We start from the raw sequence: 17,328 nt of genomic DNA, 5'->3' as shown, positions 1-17,328 counted from the left end.
TTTTTTTTACTTCCTCCTACTCAATTTGAGCAAAGAAGTTTGATACTGTATTGTGTTTATATTATGTTATTTTGGGTTGTTGCTAAAAAAAAACAACAACCCACAAATGAATGAATGATTGAATAATTCTATATGAAGTAGTTTTGATTTAAAATTGCTTAACTCGGCCATTTAAACAACATTAATAAGTCTGGTAATCAATGTTTGTCGAGTCGTGAAAACCTCTAAAACCCCTCTAAAACAAGATGCCCATAATAACAGAGTGTTTTTATGAATAAAAACAAAAGATGCAGCTTTATATTTGATTTTTAGTGAGAAAACCCGGGTGGTTTCATGTGTAGTTTGACTCTCTGTGTTTGTGGTCTGAGTTTCAAAACTGTGCCGTGTAAATCCCCTCAGGGACATCTGTGTTTGTGGGCAGCAGGGTGACGAGGTGAAGTCCTGATCTGACACACTTCAATATTTTTGACCAATCAGGGTGTTGTCTCTGTCTGCTGGAGAAGAATTCAGTTTTTTGTTTTTTTTGTTTTTTTTGTTGCTGCTGTATGCTACCACCTGCATGCCGGAGGCCAAATCGAGAGACGCCCGCTTTGAACAGCTGCAATGGCAGCAAGAGGCCTAACTTCTCCTTCAGCAATTGTTCACAGAGATTTACAGCTTGGTTGGTGAAATGTCAGCAGTTTTCCATGCTAATTTTCTGACTGTCTGTGATATCATAATTGAGCTTTTACTGCTGCATCTCTCCGTTCACACTCTCTTCATCAGGAACGCCAGCGAGAGGTGTGGATATTTGTCTACCAAACATGTGACAATTGGTCAAGTGCATCAATCTGGCCTTCTAAACTGACTGTCAGCAGCTGCAGTTCCTAATTTGCCCACTAGGTGTCACGCTGTTCTGATAAGAATCGGTGGTAAAATGCTGTTCGGTGAGAAACGCCTCCCTTATAGCTGTCAGCATCAGCATCAGAGCATGACCTAAGTTTATTTAAACATGTAAGAAAAAAAAATAGCATTATTCAAGAGAGATTTTTTTTTCACATGAATTTTTCAGGTTGTTCAGAAAGAGTCTGTTAAATTTCAACATTTGCACCCTGAGCTAAAGGATGAGGTATGCGGTTCTTCCAGCTGTCTGTCGTTGACTTTTGTCCCACTAAAACACTGGTATAAAGCGTTTATTGATCAGATGAGGCTTTGACAGACTAATAAAATGTCTGAAACAACGCGCTCACCTTATCGGAGACCAGGACATCCCCAGCGCCTTCCCGAAGACGAGCGACGGAGCGGAGCGTCTTCTGTGAGCCAGATGTCTGAGATGCTGCAGGTCGACAGAAAGCAGAAGCATCCTGGATACCGGACCGCTAAACATCACACTTTTCCTTTACATTCGTAATTCTGCCTGTTCGCCTTTGTTTGGAAACACAATAAAATATGAATTCAGTCAGTGATTTAACATCAGTTCTACAACCTGTACAAAGCGTCACTGTTATGTAGACACTTTTATTTTTAAATACCTGGAAGTTCTTCATGCTCGTTGATCTCAATACACTTACACTAAGTTTAGTATTACATAATATGCTTTAATGAAAATAGCAATAGGTTCTCTCTCCAGTTATTTATTTTTGTGGCATTTTCAGGCATTATTCCCCTGAACCCAAAAGATTTTACTTTTCATTGGATTGTACAAATCCACATAATGACATTTCTTAAGAATGCTGAGCACAAGCAATGAACACAACTTAAAAAATAATTATATTCATTGAAATAATGATTATGACAATTTTATTATAACATTTCATGGAATTCCAAAGCATTCGTGGTAAATTCTTCTTTTTTTTTTTTGAAAATGCTGAGAAAAGGCGTCCTACTGGAAGCCGTCACTTTGAAGAAGCGCTCGCTTGTTAATTTTTCCCAGCGGGAAACAAGCTCCCATTCACACGTCCACATTTGTTTGCTTGTGCGACAGAAAACAAACAGGCCGTCCATCCCGCTGCCCTCGTCCTCTAATTGCCGGACGTGTTGAAAAAAGTGGGTTAAGTGGAGTTCAAGATGAGAGAGGGGGGAAAAAACTCAGGACGAAACAAACAAAGGCTGGAACAGCGGACAAAGCGTGTGTCTGGACACGGAGGAGCAGGTCCACCGGGCCGCAGTATTGACTGATCAGAAGGTTTTACTCTGCTGTTCGCCTCTTAAACTGTTTGTCCTCACAGCTGAATTCATGCTTGACATTCAGCGCAGCTTTTCTTCAATTTGAATTGTTACAATCCAGGAAATGTGTTGAAAATATCCGCAACTTGCCATCAAGGCCTCTTCGGTGGGAAGGGAATCCACAAGTGTCATCAAAGGCCTGACCTCCGTCTGATTAAAGCCAGAGCCAGTGAAATCCTTCCAGGCGCGAGGGACACATCGCTCGGGTTTCTATGGCCACCGATTTCAAGGCCTTCGCATGGAAACCAGCAAGAATGGGAAAGATAGAGAGGAAGACACTCACAACATTGGGTTGGCTTTACTTTAGTTTGGTGTTATTTTCTTTGGCAAGTAATCAAATCCCATTGAAAATCTAGTTTATGTCAGGAGGCAGGGGGCGGAGCTATCATGATCAATGAGATCGGTGGAAATGCACCAGTTTTTAAACATGTGGATTTATTTAGGACAATCTTAACATGGAGGCTGAAATAAAGTATGGAGACGCAGAGCTTTCTGGCCCTGTGGTCTGCAACCGAGATGCACAATGAGTAAGAGGGAGCTCCTCAGATGAAGGAATACAGCAGGATGTCTGCAGCAGGATACCAGCCGCTCCTGGACCAGCTCCTCATCAGAATTAAAAAGATAATGAAGGAGTAAGCTCCATTCCCATGAGTATTTCAGTGCTCGTGCACTCACTGAAAAGGTTGAGCACCCACTGGGGTATAGCCGATCAAAAAGAAAAATAAACAAAAACTGCGTCTTTAAAATGAACGGAGCACATTGTCACAGATCACAGATTTCCTGAACAGATTCCTACCGGTGAACCACCAATGCCTGCATGCACGACATGTATTCATGTAAGGATTTTAATGTTTTATATAATGGATTATTAGAAAATCCTTTGTAAAATCACAAGTTCACGAGCAGCGAGCAACCCTATAGAGTCAAAATATAGGGTTAGACTATTCCTCTTGTTCTGGTCACTCTCGGGCAAAATTAAAAAACTAGTTTTCTTCAAAGTCGGCTTTCATTTTGAGCTTCGGGTCAATAATCAACATGCCGAAGAGACTGGGAATCTCTGGTTCTTCCACACATCACTGAGGCTCCGGTATGAACAAGGTTCATCATAACACGGGTCATAATAATACATTAAATTAAAAAAAAAAAAAACTCTCACGGCGCATAACATTGAAAAATTTACAACAATAAACGTTCACCATATAGTTTATCAGCAGTTTTTCTGTTGTTTCTTTTTCTTGCCTTTCACTCCAGATATCCATCCTTCTAATGAACAGGTGTTGTGGCTAAAAGGAGCTCCCCCTTGTGGAGGCATGTGTGTATCACACTCAAAAAAATCTAGCTTGAGCAAAGTGGCCAAGCACATCCACACAGTTGAGATGCTTAAATACAGGTAATACGAATTTATTGATATAGATATCTTTTTGTTTGTGTGACAGTAGAAATAAGCCATAAAAGTTTTCAAGGATTTTCAGATTTTTTCACCGCGTGTCTGTATATTTACACGAGTCACAAACATCTTTATAACATGACAACAAATCAACACAGGGTCCAGGTCTTGGTCGGAGCATGAGGCGAATAACGATCCTCTCTGGTTTACACTCATTAAAACTGACACATGCTGTATAATTTTAACCTCGGTGTTTGTTATCTGAGCTCTTCACCGCAGTTCAGTCAGTTTTATCACACGATAACTGACCCTTCACCCCTTTATGTAACCGTGTTTCCAGAGAGAACGGGTGAGCCGACAGCCCGCTCCTCCAGGTGTCAGATCCCCCAGACGGGATCTCTTCCACCTCTGCCGGTGTCAGATCGATACTCACAGGACGCAGTGAAGCTGCAGCATCGTCGTAGCTTCCTCTCCTCATCACCGCGGCCCTGCTCTCCGGAGCGTCCATGCTGGAGAGAGCCCACGGCCCCCCGCTGGCCCCCGGCGGCCCGAGCTGGTCTGTGCGGCGGCGGGTTTGAACGGCGTGCTGCGGGCCAGCTGGGAGAGCGAAAGCAGAATGACGACAACTTTCTCTGAACTGCTGCTAATGAGGGTCTCAACAATGGAGGCCTGGCAGCAACCGCCCACTTCCAGAGCCCCCCCCCCCCACCACCACCACCTCCATCACAGCCTGTCCTGTTACGCTCCAGTGGGGCATCGCTCTCCCATAATGAGATCGCCGCGCCGCCGCCACGGCCCCATTTCCAGGCTAACGAGGGCGAGATGCCGTGACAGAGGAGCGGGGTCTCACCGATCGGCCCCCGTCCTCAGGTTCTACAGAGGGAGGAGAGATGAAGGAGAAGGGAACTTTCAGCCCGGCTTTACATTGTAATAAATAAATGATCCTCCAGCGCTCAAGCTCTCATGCTAGCTACGCTGTTTTCAGGTGTTTTTTGCCATTAGGCGGCCAGCATTTTTAAAACATTGCCGTGTAAACCTGAAAGTTTTCTGAAACGAAAAAAAAAAAAAATGATAAAATGATGTGTTTTCATGTTGTCTGGTAAAAAGCACCTAAATCATCTTCAGTTACGAGGAAATGACTGTTTTCTGAAAAAAACTCCACTCAGTGACTTTTCAGCCACTTTCAGCTGAAGCGTCAATAACAATTCAAACCACATTTACACCTGCACAGAACGGCACTGAGAACAAATGGCAAATCCTACTCAACAAATAAAAGACATTCTCGACAGTTGTGTAAAATTTAATAATTGCATTACCGGTAATCTACTTATACTCAGTCACATTTTACCCCATGTTGTATCCTTTGATACTTGCAAAGTATCAAAGTAAAAAGATATATCGGTTTAAAGGAATTGAAAGATATAGTTAGATACAGACACACGGTACAGCTACAAATATGTATAGATATAAAGATCCAGAGCGAGATATAGAGAGATGCACAGAAGATATGGGGACACATATGTAGTACATGCAGAGACGTATACAGAGATGAAGAAACACACAGAGATTTGGATTCACAGAGAGAATGTCGTAGGTTTTGTAGCGACCGGCCGAGCCGGCGCATTCCATCGCTGCTTGAATAACTTCCACTCCTGCTGACATCTCTGAGCGGAGCAGAGACCATCATACACAATCAGCGCTGAACATTTCGCTCAGCAGCCAATCACAGCGCAGCCACAGGCACACCTCTCGTCCCACTTCCACACACACACACACACACACACACACACACACACACACACTGAGCGTTCGTACACCGTGTGTGTGTGTGCGTGGGTGTGTGTAGATGAAGAAGAGGTGTCACAGTTGAGAGGGAAACCATTCGGAGGCTGTCAGGACCGGTAACGACAGACGCCTGAGCTTCTCTTCTCGGCCTCACTGGAGACGATACGTCAACCTGCAGCTGGTCGTGAACCACGAACCAACAAGCTGCTCTCGGCAGCAGCTGCGAATTAACACCCGAGTTCACACAAACCCAATGAGCTCAAAGATACCAACACCGAGAGAGAGGAGACGAACGACGTCTGTCTCCACCAGACACACGCCTCCTTACTCTTAATGCACAGGTCACAATCGGACATCACTGAGAGCGTCACGTAAACCGCAATGTTTCCAGTGTTCCTCTGTGTGCAGCAGTCATTCTGGAATGGATTTGTCTGGATGTGGTGCTTTGAAGAAAAAAAAAAAACTCATCAAAAAACTCATCTCAAGGCCTCAAAACTTGACCATTGTTCGCTCCGACCGAAACACTGCCGCCTAACCTTCACCTCTCTGAGGAAGACGGACAATACCAGGGAGATGGGAAGACGCTGTTCTGCCCTCCCACGCCCAAACTTTTTAAAAACATCTTGTTCCGTCTGATCCACAGATCGTACAAGAGAAACACTTCCCACTTCCACGCCTGTCATCACTCTATCTAATAGAGAGCGCAAAAAAAGAAAGGGAGAAGACTTGACGCATCTGCGACACGTCAGCGTGACACGAGGCGGCTTGGACTTTGGGCACAAACATTCAGTCAGAGTTTTAAACTCCCCACTTTGTCCAAGAATCATTAATTAAGTCTTCTCTGGCGATCTGGTTGGAGGAGGGAGGGAAAAACACCGCGCTGCTTTGTGGCTTCGTCCATCAATGCCGCCTATTGTGGAAGAGGTTACGTAATCAGCGGCAGACACACAAAAGCCCGGGTAAACACCCCACTGCTCGCCTTTAAAGACCCTCCATGCCGAAAGTCTGACAACAGTAAATCTAACCGCCGTGTGCTTGAAGGGAAAACATCTCTCTTTGTCACGTCCGTCGTATCGATCCGGGCTGTCATTGCCGTTGTGAGGGAGTTTCTGCGTGCGGCGTGATTCCCAGAGAAGCCGTGAGAGTTCGGCCCGGGAAGTACAGATGTGTACACGCGTGCTGGATGAAATCCTAATGAGGCAGCCTGCCGACTGATCACGGCTGGCATTTACGCTGCACGGCTTCAAAACCGCCTGCTGCTCACGTCGATAATGCCGTTATTCTTTCCTGCTTTTGAAAAAAAAAAACAAAAGGGTGAAACAAGTAGAGAAAACAACTCTGGCACAACGTGGTCATCCTCAACAACTGTTGCTCTTGTAGCTGGCGGGCAAACAAAACAGGAACTTACGGACAAACGGGGCAGATTGTACATTTTTTTTGGACAGTTTCAATAATGGAACGGTGAAAAATGCCGATGGACGTCTGGACACTTCTCGTCAATTCCACAAACGAGCCGCAGAATGTCTGAGCGGAGAGCGCAGAGGCGTGTTTCAGAAACGAGAAGCGCAGCTGATTAACATGCATGAAGCAGTTCAGTCATTTAGAGGAGAATTAGGAGATGAGATGAAAGCAGTTGTGCTCTCCGGGGGGAATTTTTATTTCCTTTCATCTTCCCGATTCACGAGCCGATCGAACTGTGGACTGAATAAAAATGTGAAGGACTTTCGCCGTCGCCCGCGCGGCGTTTCTACATTCTTATGAATGAATGTTCTCCAGCTGCGGAACAAAAGGATGAAGTGTTGGATGTAAATGTCGTTTAACTGAAACTCATCATTTAGAAATGTTTGTGCTTTAATCTTCTCGCACAATATGGCGACAAATACGGAATTCAAATGAAGTCAAAGTAGCGCTTTCAGTAAAGGCTAGGATTAGCATATTCATGTTTGCTGAGCTGTGTGTTTATTAGGAGAGTTTTTCTGCCTTCAGCCACAGTCAGCTGGGATCCAGTCCAGGTTCTAATGTCCCTCACTTTCAGGAGGGAGCTGCTGAAATCCCCACAGGGTCACGAGAAAAATGAGCCCTGGTGTTGAGGGCCGAGACAGAAGTCAGCTTCAGTTTTGTTCGATAAGAATGAAGCAGATTTAAGAGCTGCTGTTGCGCTGTGTCGCTTTTTCATTCACAGATTTCTGTCTGGAAATCATGATTACACTTTTCTGAAAGTCCAGTTCAGTATAAAAGTAAATAAAAACTACAGTTTTTCATTAAACATCTATTTTTTCTCCCCACAGTGAAACATGAGCGATAAGACAATCAATAATGTATGAAAGCCTACAGAAAAAAAAGGAGCATTTCAGATGTAATAAAGCCGATAATAACAGTCATTTTCATTATTTCAGGATTTCCTGGTGACACCCTGAGGGCCGCTCGAGCTGCGCTAAAGGGCCTCTTGTGGCCCCCGAGCCTTATGATGCCCACACCTGCTTTTGATGATAAAGTCTAGAGAGCAAGTTCAAAGTGGACTTTAAGTAGAGGAAAATTCTAACTCCAGAATGTCAGCGAGACTTGCAAGCTTTTATTCTATCATAATGTTTCTTTCTTTTTGCTTGTTTTTTTTTTGTTCAGTGTTCAAGCTCTTTTAAAGTTTGCACCAAATTTAAATTCCTCCTCACACTGTCTGCTGGGAGTTTCCTCAAAATAATACTTGATTACACTGATTGACTTATTTTATCGCGGTAGTAGGTTTATGCTAGTTACTTACGTTTTTCTCTGATAACTTATAAATGTCACTAAGATGAGTCTTTGAGCCTCAAAAACAATTGAAGTAGAGCGACTTGTGTTATTTCAGCTCTTTAAACATGAGAAGTGGCTTGAAGATATTTAACTGTGAAAGGCAATAAGTCAAAATGTGTAGATTTTAATGCAAATAAAGCATTATTACTGTTCAAGTTGATCTACTACTCATTTTTAAAAGGTTTCTTGTTTAAATGAGAAATGTTAAATTATGTGATTCTGTCATTTTAAGCTGCTCTGCAACACATGTGGCATGTAGAGTTTTGATTTATTAAAATATACGTCAGTTACATCTTTAAAGTATCCTGTAACGCAAACATGACAAAGAAAATTCACTAAAATCTCACACTTTCTGTGAGAACACTGAACGTCTGACTGGATCAGTTCTTGGTTCGTTTATTCAAGAAGAAAATATGTTTGGAGGTTTTCAGGTTCAAACACAAACTATAAGGAAATAAATGCAGCTTCGTTAAACTGGGGTTAAAAAAACAAAACAACGGAACAAGGAGAGAAGACAGGAAGAGGCGTGAAAAGCAGAGGGTTTGTTTCACTGAATGATTAAATAATTAAAATGCTTCATCATTCAGGAAATTGGAAAAAAAAAGATGTAGCTCGAGTTGGATTTACCGCTGCGTGAACTGTGCGCTACATGGGAAGAAAATCACAAAGCCTTCATTATGAGAGTCCGCATGATTAAAAATAATGGGATATTGTGTATCTGTGTTTGCTAATTAAGATGATGGACATTATCACAGGACGGGGGCGTTTTTTTCAGTGGAAACAGAGTCAACAGGAGGTTTTCCTCACGGAGAACAACAGAAATGTTCATTATAACGAGAGAAAACATTTAAATTCAAACTGGATGAGAATGAGGAATGAGGGTCTGACAGAGATCAGTTATCTTATTGAAAAGTGGAACTTCCCCCTCTGCATCAGTCAAATTCTCGTGTCTGGTTGCATGTTTTGTCTGTTAACAGTGATTTGAAATGAAATTCTTCATCACATTATAAGTTAAAAGTTTGCCTCTTGCACACTATTAAAATAAATCTCCTTTCAAGAGAAAAGTAGAGTGGATCACATGTGGAAACGCTCCCTTTTCTTCTTACATACAGATACTGACTGGCCCAAAAACAACAGATAACGTCAGTTTAAAGGAGCTTGAATGTTTACAGCAGACACTTCTCTGTGGTTTTATTAGGGAGACAATAAAAGAGCACTAACTACTGACCCTGCATGAAAACGTCACCGTGGATCCTTTTCAAATGTTGCTGTGTGTGAACAGATCACCAGTGTGTGTAGTTAAAGGTTAAATATGAAGACAAATGTATGAATTAATTCCCCCAAAAAAGAGAGAGAAAAAAAAGATTTTGAACATCTGATTGTGACAGTCATTTCTAGAATCTCCAGTTAACCTCAAACTGGAGTTTCCAGAGAAAAAGGACCTGCTCAGGGAGAACATGGAAACTCCACACTGCTGAGAAATGACAGTCAACAGACAAATGAGCACAAGAGGTTGATGCATTCTTTCATCCCTTTTAATCAGTGAAAGAGAACTTGGAAAAGAGATTTCTGTTGATTTGAACAAAAGTTTAAACTGTGCAAACAGAACAACAATCAAAGTGATCCAGTTTATTTTGGCTTAAATGAACATGAGGACAGTTTAGTGTCCATCCTTCAGTATATTTTCAATCATAAAGACTTAAAGTCAGAACACAGCTGGCTTTATTTTAGATCATTATACTGAAAATCTTTTAAAGCAGAACTATGCAACTTTTTTACCTCAACAAAGACTTGGAGCGGTGATTGGCCGGTCCCTCCCCTCCCCCCGGGGTCTGTGTCCTGAAAACAGTACTTGCAATTTCAGAGGAGCGGATCCGACTACATCTCGCGAGAACAAACCTGCTGTACGGCACTCAGACGGGAGTACAGTATAAAAGTATAAAAGCGCGTAAAACAAACACGAAACCCTCGCTAGCGTTAGCAACGCCACCCTTAGGTGCTCACGGATGGCAGAACCAGAAACACAGAAGAAGCCTTTGTCTGACGAGCGAAAAAAACAGAAACGGGAGTGGGACGCTCTCTGCACACGGGGGCGGGGGAGGGGGTGGTGATACGGAGAACGTTTAAGACAGTGAGCTTTCACAAGAGACCAGTAGGGGGAGCGCTAAAGCAAATCTTGCATAGTTCTCCTTTAATGAACTCAGTATTTTACATTTATTTCAGTTTAATTGTGTGTTTATGTGATTGACTTTGTCATTTTTATCTTTGAAAGTGTTACAGATCAAAAATACACAATAAAGAAAAGGGAACTTTAAAGGTGCATTAAGGAATTTGCATATTTTATGTGAAACAGCGGCCCCTGCAGGCCTTGGGCGTAACTGCAGTTTAGTGAAACACTCGTGTCTGTGGCTTGCGTCCATGTACGTGCACGGAAGAAGGGAACTCCTTCCTCACTCTTTTAGTAGCGCTGAGAGTAAAATTTAAGTTTCTTCTGCCTGGTGGAGTCTGTGCTGGAGCTGTGGCGGTGCAAGAAGCCGGTCTGTTCTTACTTTCTGGAAGATCCTTCTCAGTACTTCTCAGTTGTTGCTGCTAAGCATCTGGCGGAGTAATGGCGGGCAAAACGAAAGCTAAGGAAATCAGGCCAGCGGGAGCGCGCATTACGTCACATCGTCTCACATTCTCCCCAAAAAAATTCTGGTGCCGGACCGGCACTGCGACTTTCAAGTGACAATTTAGCGCTGTTAGCGGTACTTACAATGAATATTCAGGGCAGATTGTGCACATCACTGAATATTTGTAACATATTTAAGGTGGAAAATAAGTATTTTTAAAGTTGAAAAACTCCTTAATGCACCTTTAACATGGATCATTTAAAATGATTCAAGGCAGCAAATGGGAGCGTGAAGTGGAACTCCATCTTTTGAAAATATAGCCATGTCCTGGTATCTTTATATGTATAAAAGTTGTGTAGAAAAAGGTTAAATTAAGACAGAGAGAGAGTTTCTGCCGGTTTCGAGTCTCGTCGCTCCGTCTGACTGCGTCGTTCACATCGTCCTGAGGAGGCGCCAGATGGCGTTCAGATGGAGACGGGCAGCGAGTTCCTGGAGTTCCTGGAGTTCTTGGAGTTCCTGGCGGATTTCCCGTCCAGCATGTTGGGCCCGTTCTTGGACGACGACCCCCAGCAGGTGTACACCTGCCGGCCGTGGGTGCGGCCGCTGCTCACGTGCACGCGGCCGCCGCTGCCGGGCACGTGCACCGCCCTGCCTCTGGTCTTGCTGCGGCTGTGAGTCCTGTCCTGGGACAGAGCGAACCGCCGCCTCTGGCCCTGCTCCTGCAGCTGGATGTGGATGGGGTACGGCGCCGGGTGGCCCGCCGTCACGTGCACGCCCACCCGGTTCCCCCGCAGCTTGTTGTAGGAGGAGAGCAGCAGGCCGCGCAGGTCCCGCTGGAAGGTCTTGTTGAAATAGAAGTAGATGAAGGGGTTGTAGACGTGGGAGCTCTTGGCGAAGAGGGCGGGGAAGACGAAGCCCTCGGGCGCCATGTACCAGTGGCCCTTGTGGAAAATGAAGAGGAAGGACACGACGGTGTACGGCGCCCAGGCGATCACGAAGCCCAGGCTGATGCAGAAGAACATCTGGAAGAGGAAGCAGCGGGAGAGTCTGAGACGCCGTGAAGGTGACTCATCCCTAATGACGCACCGGAAACATGAGACAGTTCCTGGGAATGTTAATAAGAATATTTTTTTTTCCTTTCCAGGAAACTCAAGGTCACATAAATAGTAGTTCAGAAAAACAGTAAAGCTGGTTACAACACAGATTCCCCAAAAAATCATTAATACATTTGAAAAGTAAACAGCTGCTTTACTGAAAGCAGAAGAGGCTCGTTTCTGCTAGCTTCATCTCAATAAACCCTCAAAACATTCAGGGATGCGACATTTATTAAAAATCAGGACCTCATTTTAAACCTGATGGGAGTCAGACATGTTCAAAAAGTTGGATCAAAGATGATAAAAAGCAGTGAAAGTGACTGTCTTTAGTCTTAAAAAAAAAAAAAAAGAAAAACTATTAAGAAGCAGGTCAGTGAGACAGCAGGCTTAGGAATATATAACGATCATATTTTAGAGAAGCTTTCAGGAGTAGAGCTCAATAGATGAACTTTATAAAAAAAAAAATTGATTTGAAAGTATTCTTCATGCACTTCCACGAATCACTGTCTGCGAACACAGCTCTCTGTGAAGGTGCATCATGCAAAGATATAAATATGACACAAAGGCTAACATCATCAAGATTTAAGCTTAAAGGATGCATGGTGAAACGTTTAATCAATGCTAAATCGACGCATTAGGTGGCAGTAGAGAGTCGGTGTAGAGAACCGAGGACAGCTGTTTGACCTCGGGGGTCACATGTGGTCACTTGGTTGTCTCCGATTGTTCAGTGCAATGAATAAATCTTACATAAAACATGATAACAGGTGGAGGTTTTGTTGTTCTTAGTGTTGGCGAAGAAAATGAACGTTTACTAAGAATATTGGTGAATAGAGAAAGATGAACACAGAGGGGGATTTTTCACATGACGCCAGGCTTTCGAGTTTTTTCTGTGGAACGAAGAAACATTAAAGCTCAGTTTGCGGAGATCATCTTTAACGATTACGGGTTAAAACGCGCATTTTGCGAGAAACCCTGCAGAAAAACGGTCGAACCCCGGCGCCTCCTCACCATGGAGAGCTGGCGCTCGGCGTGGCGCAGGTTGTGCCGGGTGCCTCTGGCGGACAGCGAGTAGGAGAAGCGCGACACCTTGTAGAGGATCTGGCACTGCGACACCACGATGACCAGCACGGGCACCAGCGTGAAGCAGGCGAAGGAGCAGATGACGTAGAAGGCGTCCTTGGCCGAGGTGTGGTAGCCCCTCCAGGCCACGGTGCAGGACAGGCCGTACGGCTCGGGAACGTACTCGCCCCAGCCGAACAGCGGGAAGCTGGACCAGACGGTCGCCACCAGCCAGAAGGAGCCGCACACCGCCCGGATGTTGGCGCCTTTCATCCACACGGCTGGAAGGACAGAGACATTCAGACGCTCGACGCCGCAGGAAACGCGGACGGCGCGGACGGCCCGCTCACCGTAGGTCAGGCTGTAGCAGGTCTTCACGTATCGGATGAGGCTGATGGCGGCGATGGTGAACATGCCGCACAGGCCGAAGATGAAGCAGCCCAGGCCGTAGTAGACGCAGGTGGCGTTCTCCCCCAGCCAGGCGTGGCGGAAGGAGGACAGGATGGAGAGCGGGTAGAAGCAGATGCAGCTCAGGAAGTCCACCACGGCCAGGTTGACGCACAGCAGCTCCGAGTCCACCATCTTCTTCCGGCGGTGGTAGCAGATGACCAGCACCAGCCCATTGCCCAGGATGGAGAGCAGAACTAAAGAGAGACAGGGAGCAAACTCACTCCAGACTCCAGCCAAGATACAGATCAGGATTTAACTGCATAAACACACAAAATATAACATTGATTCACCAGACATTCAGAGGATTACGATCCTGATCATCAGCAGGAGAAACGTCATCAAGAGTGCAGAACAGGGCGCCACATCAGAACTCCAGACTCCACAACTCCTCTAAGTTAATGGTGTTTTCTGATGATTTCATCCTTTCTGTGCTTATATTGGTCACTTTAAAGACTAAATTATTAATGAAAAGTATTAATATTGGCAGTCCTGTTCGATATTTAACTTAAAACACACTCAGAACATTTGGCTGTAATCATGCCTAATGCAATGGATAAAATAATATTGGATGGCAGAGGAAACTAAAGTTTGTAGCTTTAAAAAAGGCTGTGAAAACAGAAAACTGTTGAAAAAAAGTAAATGTCCCTCATACTGGAAATGAATGGGAGAGGTTAACAAAGTGAGGAGGTATTAAAATGAGCTTAAAATAGAAGATTAAAATGAAAATACTTACAAATATGCTAGAAATAAACTACAATATAACCAAATCATTATTTAAATAAATAAAAACCTTTTTCACATCTGAAATATAGAGAAGTTGAGCTAATAAATCAAAACAATATATTTAAAATAAAAGCACAGATAAAATGTTTGAATATTTTAGTGTTCCAGTAGTGTGAAACAAAAAAAAATAATAATAGTATGCTAAAATATGCATTACACATAGTATATAACATATATGGTTAAGGTGGGAAATTAAAAAAAAAACTATGAACAAATAAATGAAAAAGGCAAAATACTAATGTAACAGATATTTTTTGAGATTTTTAGTAAACAGTGAAATTGATTGGGTTGAATATAATTTGAAAAAATACAATAAAACAAAATATGCAAGAACAAAATTGACTTCCTTCCATAAAATGCTCCAATAAAATGCTGAAACTGTTATGTTGTTTACAAAAATGGAACTAAGATGAAAAAGAAAAAGAACTTGAAGCTGAACAGTTGAATTTACTGTAAAAAGTTTGGAAGACATAAAACTGAATGTATGTGAGGATGAAACAGGATGAGAGAGACTGAACGACGCCACGTACCCATAGAGAGGATGGCCAGCCCCACGCAGATGTCGGCGGCGGGGCTGAGCTTGGAGCTGAAGGCAGAGGAGGTCCGGTTGTCATCGGAGGAGTTCAGAGGCATTGGGCGCCGTCGTTCCTGCCGCTGCTGTGGGAGCCGATCGAACTCAACCAACAAACACACACGCCAGCGGACCCATTTCCAGCCGGAGGCAGATGTTCCCACCGAGCCTCACTTTCTTTTATGCGGGGAAGGAGGGTCGCCATGGCAACGCCCGAGCGCCGGCGCGCCGACGGCGTGCAACTTGGAGAGGAGAGGTTAACTCTGACAGGGGAGGAGCGAGAGGAGGACGAACCGGAGGAAGAATATTTATATATATATGTTTAGAGTTAGGAAGAGAAGAGGAGGAAGAGCAGGGAAGTGCTCATCCAAACCCAGGCTGGAACAGGAGATCCCCCTGCTGTGAGGCAACGGTGCTTCCCACTATACCACAGTGACAATTCACATCCTCAAAAAAAGAGCTTCTAATGAGATGGCAACAATGACAGAGGTCAGGGCTCATGAGTTCCTTGGCAGAGGCTCAGTGAGTGGAAAGAAGGTTGAACATTGAAGGGCAATCGCACCATCTGCTGGCCACCAGGATGTACTGCAGCTCCACAACAAAAGGAAACAGGTGCTTGAACACGGGAGTAGAAAGATAAAAGTAGACTTTATTTGATGGTGAAACCTAAATAAGATCTGTGATTACAAAACAGGCTCCCCACATAGTTTCTTAAAACGTCACAGAGGCTGGAATGCTGTACTGACAGAAAGGCAATCAGAGAAGACTGGACCTAAAACATGAACGGTCAAAGTAAGAGAGCAGACGCCGAGGTTTGCACAGGGAACACCAGTCGATCGAGAAACGAAAAGAAAAGAAAAGTCACTCTCAGGAGTCGGTCCTATGATCTACGGCAGTCATATTCAGTTCATGGAAACCGGAGAATAAACGTTGATCTCTATGTAACCTGGCAGCAACAGTCCTGTGGAGCTTAATGGAGTTATCTTCTGCATGGCGGTCGGCTGTGAAACAGTTTCCGTGTACGTGAAGAGCAGAGCTCGGACGCACGCAGCGTTAACAAGAACCATTTATGTCTCTAGAACCACTGACCGCACTTTTCCTAGGACCACGGAGACAAACACACTGTACACGAAACCGAGTGGCGTTTCCCTTTAAGTAGCCTCCACAACCCACACATACACAGACGGTACGGATACACACTCCAAGACATCCTGCGTCCCGCCGCCATACCGAAACATCGAAAAATATACGCCTCAGTGACACTCTGGAAAAATATAGTCCTGTCGGTCTCGCAGAACCCTTTGAGATCGGCTGCTTTTAAGGAACAGTTCAACATTTGAGGCGAACGCCTGGCCTGAACGGGAGGCCGAGTCGTCGTCCTCCTGCTGTCACGACACGTCGAACGGTTTTAATTTCAGTCATTTCAAAGCAGGTCTCGTCCTGAGAAAGCCCTCTCTCACACACTTTAGTGTAAAGTCGGTTGCCCTGTTAGGATATAATTAGCTTCATGTTTTTTTTCTTTTATCCACCAAGCTCACAGAGAAATATTCACCAACACCCCAAACACAAAGAAACAGTGTGAAATCCATAGTGAAGTACAGTCACTTCCAGAGCTGCTGCTCTGTTTTATGAGTTTTTGTTTTTTTATTTACTCGTCCTTGTTTTTGTTTTTTTATTTTATTTGTGCATCTCCCATTCTGTGACTGTCTTCCAGCGTCTCCTGAGTCTGTCCTCAGGTCTGGATATCCATTATGAACACTAAATGCCTGACTTTGGGTGTGGTCCCCCCGAAAAACTGAAAAAAAACGAAAGAAAAAAAAAACAAAACAAAAAAACAAAACAAGAAACTCCCAAAATCTGCCGTTCCCTTCTCTTTTAAGGTTTGCACTCAAGTGTTGGCAGCGAACGAGGAAAAGCACATTAAAAATAGACGTCTTTAAATAGCTGTTCGGCTTTTTCTAAGTGCAGCACGATCGGAAACATTAAATTCAAGTCATTGTCGTTTTCTCCCCTCCCCCGACTATCATACGAGTACAACAGAAGAAGAAGAAGAAAAAAAAAATCATTTTCATTAAGAAACTAATTGTGAAAGGATAAATCTTTGATCAGACAAATAAACAATATACTGCAGTCACACTGTAACATCCAAAAATAGTCTTAAATTGAAATATATACTTTTTGTTTTTCTTAACCTGCCAAAGAAATGCTAAGTCACTATAAGTAGATTTAATATACTGTTGAGGTGTGTTTTTCTTTCCGTTGATTCCCCCCCCCCGGCAGTCCTGAACACGGCGTCAAACCGTCACAGAGTGAAAAGTGGATATCCGTCGTCATTTGGCACATGTGCCGCTCTCGCTGGCTGGAACGCCCACGTCTGGGTCGTTAAGGTCTGCAGCGACGGCGGCAGCGTCGCTGCTCCTGTCCTGGGTGTCGCTCTTACTATTACTGCTGCTGCTGTTGTTGTTGTTGTTGTTGTTGTTTTGGATGCTGGGGGGCCCGTGGCTGTTGTTCTGGACCAGGGTGGAGTTGCTGAGCCTCAGCTCGTCCAGCTTCTTCCACAGCTCGTCCCGCTCCTGCTCCTTCTTCTTCTCC

At 44.1% G+C, this 17,328-nt stretch overlaps 3 protein-coding genes and 1 long non-coding RNA gene across 4 annotated transcripts in view; 1 reads left to right on the top strand and 3 right to left on the bottom strand.

The window, feature by feature from the left end:
* LOC115402035 (T-cell activation Rho GTPase-activating protein-like) overlaps positions 1-4,140 on the bottom strand; it is a 22,975-nt gene extending 18,835 nt beyond the window's left edge. Inside the window, exons 1-2 of the mRNA XM_030110451.1 lie at positions 4,026-4,140; positions 1,230-1,315 (exon numbers count right to left, since the gene is read on the bottom strand). Coding sequence (XP_029966311.1) covers positions 1,230-1,315; positions 4,026-4,100 — 161 coding nt within the window. The 5' untranslated portion in view covers positions 4,101-4,140. The remainder of the gene's footprint in view (positions 1-1,229; positions 1,316-4,025) is intronic.
* LOC115402037 (uncharacterized) overlaps positions 1-15,938 on the top strand; it is an 18,164-nt gene extending 2,226 nt beyond the window's left edge. Inside the window, exons 2-3 of the long non-coding RNA XR_003933063.1 lie at positions 11,139-11,144; positions 15,876-15,938. This is a non-coding gene — a long non-coding RNA (uncharacterized LOC115402037). The remainder of the gene's footprint in view (positions 1-11,138; positions 11,145-15,875) is intronic.
* On the bottom strand, positions 10,936-15,234 carry LOC115402029 (opsin-5-like). Its single transcript, XM_030110445.1, has 4 exons — positions 14,696-15,234; positions 13,283-13,576; positions 12,882-13,213; positions 10,936-11,801 (listed from the first exon to the last, which is right to left on the bottom strand). The coding sequence occupies exons 1-4, from the start codon at positions 14,796-14,798 to the stop codon at positions 11,244-11,246; spliced, it is 1,287 nt and encodes a 428-aa protein (XP_029966305.1). The 5' UTR covers positions 14,799-15,234; the 3' UTR covers positions 10,936-11,243.
* LOC115402028 (serine/threonine-protein phosphatase 2A 56 kDa regulatory subunit alpha isoform-like) overlaps positions 15,368-17,328 on the bottom strand; it is a 37,866-nt gene continuing 35,905 nt past the window's right edge. Inside the window, exon 13 of the mRNA XM_030110444.1 lies at positions 15,368-17,328. Coding sequence (XP_029966304.1) covers positions 17,067-17,328 — 262 coding nt within the window. The 3' untranslated portion in view covers positions 15,368-17,066.

The sequence above is a fragment of the Salarias fasciatus genome, chromosome 15, assembly GCF_902148845.1.
Source record: "Salarias fasciatus chromosome 15, fSalaFa1.1, whole genome shotgun sequence".
Taxonomy (NCBI): Eukaryota; Metazoa; Chordata; class Actinopteri; order Blenniiformes; family Blenniidae; genus Salarias; species Salarias fasciatus.
The sequence above is the reverse complement of the archived record's forward strand: the minus strand, read 5'-3'. Positions and strand labels throughout refer to the sequence as shown.

Coding starts and splice junctions, on each gene's coding strand:
- LOC115402029 (XM_030110445.1), bottom strand. CDS start 14,798: ATGCCTCTGAACTCCTCCGATGACAACCGGACCTCCTCTGCCTTCAGC. Junction 13,577..14,695: donor GCTGGCCATCCTCTCTATGG/GTACGTGGCGTC, acceptor GTCTCTCTTTAG/TTCTGCTCTCCATCCTGGGC. Junction 13,214..13,282: donor CTGCTACAGCCTGACCTACG/GTGAGCGGGCCG, acceptor CTGTCCTTCCAG/CCGTGTGGATGAAAGGCGCC.